Raw genomic sequence first — 5,746 nt, 5'->3', positions numbered from 1 at the left:
CCTTCGCTCACAGTTTTTAATTTTTATACTGACTTGAGTTCAACACTGGGAGGCTTCGTTCACGTCCACCTGCTCCGCCGGAGGACGACGGTGAAGAAGGAAACATCTGGAGTCCAGCTAAAACAGCTATTCATAAATTCAGATTTTTTTTTTTCTTTTATTTTTAAATGAGGCAGAAGACCGTGTAAAAGACTAAAAAAAAAAAAAAAAAAAGTAAACTAATAATGGGTTTTACATGTGATCTGGAAATATAACACCAAGTCAATTTACAAGGAAATTCCAGTCACAAAGTTCATTTAACTGGAACATTTCAAGTCATTAAACGCTTATAAAATGAGTTCTCAGCAGCCTGTGGCTAAACATCTATTATAATGATCACAGTATCTACATCATTAAAACAAGACTTTATACAACAACCTCACTTCTCCTCAGCCTGTGTATCACATGTAGTGGACAGTAACTAAGTACATTTACTCAAGTACTTTGATGCTACGTTATTGTCCCGCTCCACATTTCAGAGGGAAACGTTAAACTTTCTTGTCCATCTGAAAGTAACTGAAGCTGTTGGAGTAAACCGGCGGTTTCAGAGGGTCACGTTTCACATCGAGTTGGTAAATGCTTCAACAAACTCATTTATCTCACAAATGTTCAAATGAGCCGATATCTCACAACTCAGTTTGTTTCTTCTTTCTCCCAGTGGTCATCTGACGACTCCACCTGCAACAGCTGCAAAAGACAAACTGATGCTCCACTATTCATAATCTAATAACATCATGTGTAATAATATATCAGTCAGGGACCAAAACAGGACTTCTAATTTTATACTTGAACAATGTTTTGCAGCTGATACTTCAGGACTTTTACTTTATAATAGAGTATTTTTATATGACTGTCGTGGTACTTTTACAGGACGGTGCAACTTCTACCACTGTCACACACACACACACACACACACACACACACACACACACACACACACACCCGCCATAAATCCTGAAGAGAGCCTGCTGATGATGGATGTCATCTGTCCAACTCGGACACACCCGGCCGTCTCCGGCCAAGGTTGGTGCAGTGGAAGATGATCCCGCCGGTAATCCCCGTTAACATACCGGGGTTACATTAAAGGTTGCTGTGACGCGCTAACGCGGAAAGTTGAGACGCTCCTCGGACGCAGCGTCGGACCGCCGCCTGTCAGCTGTGACGCAGCCGGGAGAGACAGAGAGAAGAGAGGGGGGGAGGGAGGGAGGGAGAGAGAGAGGGAGAGAGAGGTAGGGAGAGACAGAGAGAGAGAGGGAGGGAGAGAGAGACAGGGAGAGAGGGAGGGAGAGAGAGAGAGAGGGAGGGAGGGAGAGAGAGAGAGGGAGGGAGGGAGAGGGAGAGAGGGAGGGAGAGAGAGAGAGAGAGAGAGAGGGAGGGAGGGAGAGAGAGGGAGGGAGAGACAGAGAGAGGGAGGGAGAGAGAGAGAGGGAGGGAGGGAGAGAGGGAGGGAGAGACAGAGAGAGGGAGGGAGGGAGAGAGAGAGGGAGGGAGAGACAGCGAGGTAGAGAGAGAGAGGGAGGGAGGGAGAGAGACAGAGAGAGGGAGGGAGAGGGAGGGAGGGAGAGAGAGGGAGGGAGAGACAGAGAGAGGGAGGGAGGGAGAGAGAGACAGGGAGAGGGAGGGAGAGAGAGAGAGAGAGAGGGAGAGAGACAGAGAGAGGGAGGGAGAGACAGAGAGGGAGGGAGGGAGAGACAGAGAGAGGGAGGGAGAGAGGGAGGGAGAGAGGGAGAGAGAGGGAGAGGGGGGAGAGAGAGAGAGAGAGAGGGAGGGAGGGAGAGAGGGAGAGAGGGAGAGAGAGAGAGAGAGAGGGAGGGAGGGAGGGAGGGAGAGAGAGAGAGGGAGGGAGGGAGAGAGGGAGAGGGAGGGAGAGAGAGGGAGAGAGAGGGAGAGGGGGGAGAGAGAGAGAGAGAGAGGGAGGGAGGGAGGGAGACAGAGAGAGAAGGACGGAAGGAGACAGAAGGAGGGAAGGAGCGCGCGCACGGACCTTCACGTGGGCTGAAAACTGTCCATCGGACCTCTGAGTCTGCTTCAACCACATCACGACCCGGACCTTCAGACACTCAGCGTCTGTCCTCCGGTGTGACTCTCCTGTCCGACCGGGTCCGCGGGACCATAAATCAGTCCGGCTGTGACCGGACCCCCTCCTCCCTCCTGACCCACATCCAGAGACCCGAAGCCATTCGCGGCATCCGCTGTGGAGGAGAAGCGGGAACAGCTGTGGAAGCCCCGCCCTGGTGGCCCCTCTCCGCTCGGTGACCCGGTGTGTCCCGGTGTGCCCAGGTGTGTCCCGGTGTGCCCCGGTGTGCCCAGCTCCGAGTCCACGCCGCGGGCAGAGAGGGTTATTAATACCGCTGAGTAGGTGTGACAGGGAGAGCCAGGTCAGCACGCCCACCGGTCCGCTGCCTGTCAGACAGAGAGGAGGGCGGACTCAACCCGCACCGGCTCCTTTTACTGGTTTCAGACCAGAAGACACACCGAGGCCCGTAAACGGTGCCTCCCGCTAAAGTGTCTGATCTCACCGGGAACCCTGTCGGTGACAGCTCGTGGTCAAACTGAGCCAAAGTTGATCTCTTTGAGAGCACCGCTATAAACCTCCCGGAGGAGATCTGCCGCCCCCTGGCGGACACAACCGGAAACACCCTGTCAAAATAAAAGCTCTGGAGGGAGTTTGGAGTCATTTCAGTTTTATTGGTCCCGTTGTCATACAGCACAGTCACAGTCCGGTACAGACGGGAAGGACCGGGACTACATCTCTACCAGAACTCAGGAGAACATTAGTAAATAAGTGCAGCGTCAGATCTCATCAGCACAGAACAATGAGTTAGTACAGTTATCCGTCACGTCAAGGTCCAGTTCAGCAGTTTAACTGGAACCAGCTCAACTCACTCATGAAGCCAACGTCTCGTGACTTCCTCCACTGATCTGACAGGAAGTCAGTTTAACAACACAAAAACCTCAACCAGCATTTCTAAAGAGGATCATTTCTGCCAGTACAAAATAAAATAAAGAAGAAAAGATTTCTTTTACCTTATTATTTAGATTTAATTTTTTTTTTTTACTGAATATTTTTTTTCTTTGGACCTCATAATTTAGATTTTATTTTTTTCATAATTTATAGTCTCATATTTTTATTAGTGTCTTTTTACTTCTTAAGTTAGACTCTTTCCCTTAAAATTTTGTTTATTGGATCTCATAATTTTGACTTTTGTTTCACAATTTTAGATTTTTAACAATAATCTTGATCTCGACTCACTCAAAATGTTTGTCTAGCCATAATGTACTCATTTTAATTCAGTGTTTTACTGTCAGAAAGGGAGCGTTTGTCGTGCCGTCCTGTGTGTAAACTGTCCTCCCTGTTAGTGGAGGAGCTGAATCACAGCTGCACAAACAAGCAGCGAGGCAGGAGGTGGGGGGGAGGGGGAGGTGAGGGGGAGAGGGGGAGTCCACAGCTGGGTTATAAGTGGTGGCCGTGCTGGAGGGGGATGTTTAGCTGTACTGAGAAGGATCTCTCCTCGTCATCTTCGTCCTCTCCGAGTCTTCATCAGGTTGAACAGCTTACCGACTTCTTTTTCCCCCATCAGGTCCTTTATGTTGTTCGGATCTGAGCGAAGCGCATTTTAGATCTGCCGAAGCAGAGGACGTTGAAAAGGTCAATTATAGTGTGTGTGTGTGTTTGTGTGTGTGTGTGTGTGTGTGTGTGTGTGTGTGTGTGTGTGTGTGTGTGTAACACTGTACAAAGTACCTGGGTGTTTTCTCTCCACTCTGTCTGGCTTGAGGGGTACTCTTAAACTGTGCTTCCAGTCTGGAGTAGATTCCCCCTGCAGGCTGTAACCCCCCCACCCCCCCACACACACACCCACACACACACACACACACACACACACACACACACACACACACACACACACACACACACACACACACAGCTGTAAAAACAAGGACTGATCTGACAGCTCAGCTCCACATGATGACAAATAAAACAAATATCTTTCCATCATCCTGAACTGAATCACAAGTGAACGTTCGTATACAGCATGTAAACACACACACACACACACACACACACACACACACACACACACACACACACACACACACACCTCTTTAGTATCCTTAGATTTACTCTGTTCCTGGTCTCCGAACCTCATCTTCGTCAGGTGGCCGACGATCTCCACCATCCGCCGCTGGTCTGGTTGTGAAAATAAACGTAAGAATGAAACAGTCAGAAGCCTCAAATTAAAAATCAACACGTCTCCAGTTATAAAAGAATTAATGTCGTCCGTGTACCTTCTTCTCTCTGAGCGTCCTGGTTGTAGCGCATGGAGCGAGAGCTGTCCCACTTACTCTTCTGGACGCTCACTCTACAACACACACACACCCACACACACACACACACACACACACACACACACACACACACACACACACACACACACACACACACACCACTGTGTCAGATGAACACATATTTAATGCAGAGGAATATCAGAACATTTTAATTCCAGACTGTTAGGAAACATTTAAAGGATCATTTCACGTTTTGCTCGCTGTAATCGTCGCTCCTGTTTCAGAGATCTTCTGGAGTCAAAACACAAATGAAATGTCACGTCAGGTTCAGACGTCACTGAGACTCAGAACGAGGCGACGACTCGTCCTTTCATTACATGTACCGGATAACAGATGTCACGTCCTGGAGGCCTCGCGGGTTCGGCGACGCTGACCAATAGGAGCGCACGACTGTTAACACGCTGACCAATAGGAGCGCACGACTGTTAACACGCTGACCAATAGGAGCGCACGACTGTTAACACGCTGACCAATAGGAGCGCACGACTGCTAATACGCTGACGTGAAAAAAAACACTGAAGTACCGACATGTTTTCGACTTTTATGAACACAAGACAGTAACACACCTCCTCCAAGGAGTTCAGTGTTGTACTGGCACCTCCTTCACAGACGGAGAGACGTGATTGGTCGGGGGTGAACGTCGCCTCGTTCTGACACAGTGACCAACTAATCAGACAAAAACGTTATGGGGTCTGAACATTTGTCAAATCAAGTCAAAGCTACAATCTTTCGGTAGGAGCTGGTTTTTGTTTTGAGAGGAATGCGTCCACTTGAAGAAGGACGCGTCGTGTCCTCGTCACTCGGTTTGAACAGGAGGATGATTTCAGAGAGCAAAAACCAGATCCAGTGTTTCTACGAGCGTCCGACTGAAACAATCCCGTGAAGACGGCTTTGAAATGTGGAAGCGTGAGTGTGAAGACGTTGGAGATGGTCTCGTGTTTGCGGGTTAACTCACATGAAAGGTGTGTTGTCTCTGGTCTGTGACTGAGGAGAGAAAACCCCAGTTAGAGTACGGGTCAAACATCTGCGTTATTATTTAATCTTCTGTTCAGAGATCAAAACAGACCAAAAACAGACTGCGGTGTTTCTGAGTGAATCTGCAGCCGCTGAGTCATCAATCCAGGGACACCGTGTCCAGCTGTGTCTCTTCAAGCAGATGTTTTGGATGAGTTGTGTACATTTATGGAAGCTGAATTAATTATTTTGCTTTAATAAAACAACATATAAACAACTCACAACCTGATACATGATACATGCATCAAAACAGAAGAAAAAAGAGGAAGTCCAGACTTCTGTATCTATATTTAAGACATATAAGCCCCGACTGGAAACGGCATCATAAAACTAAAACAGAGATCAC

The 5,746-nt window shown here is 48.4% G+C and overlaps 1 protein-coding gene across 3 annotated transcripts in view; it reads right to left on the bottom strand.

The window, feature by feature from the left end:
* Positions 1-3,133: 3,133 nt before the first annotated feature.
* Positions 3,134-5,746, bottom strand: part of sanbr (SANT and BTB domain regulator of CSR) — a 16,636-nt gene continuing 14,023 nt past the window's right edge. For 2 of the 3 annotated variants that reach the window (XM_069174775.1, XM_069174773.1), the window contains 5 exons: positions 5,342-5,370; positions 4,327-4,400; positions 4,140-4,228; positions 3,782-3,864; positions 3,134-3,640 (listed from right to left, as the gene is read on the bottom strand). In XM_069174775.1, the coding sequence (XP_069030876.1) occupies positions 3,595-3,640; positions 3,782-3,864; positions 4,140-4,228; positions 4,327-4,400; positions 5,342-5,370 (321 nt within the window). In that variant the 3' untranslated portion in view covers positions 3,134-3,594. Of the gene's footprint in view, positions 3,663-3,781; positions 3,865-4,139; positions 4,229-4,326; positions 4,401-5,341; positions 5,371-5,746 lie in introns of all 3 variants that reach the window. The other variant, XM_069174774.1, reaches the window with a different exon arrangement.

The sequence above is a fragment of the Embiotoca jacksoni genome, unplaced genomic scaffold (genome assembly GCF_022577435.1).
Source record: "Embiotoca jacksoni isolate LCO1_2020_lvr unplaced genomic scaffold, fEmbJac1.0.p SCAF_61, whole genome shotgun sequence".
NCBI classification, from domain to species: Eukaryota; Metazoa; Chordata; class Actinopteri; family Embiotocidae; genus Embiotoca; species Embiotoca jacksoni.
Note: the sequence above shows the minus strand (reverse complement) of the source record. Positions and strands in the feature narration are given on the sequence as shown.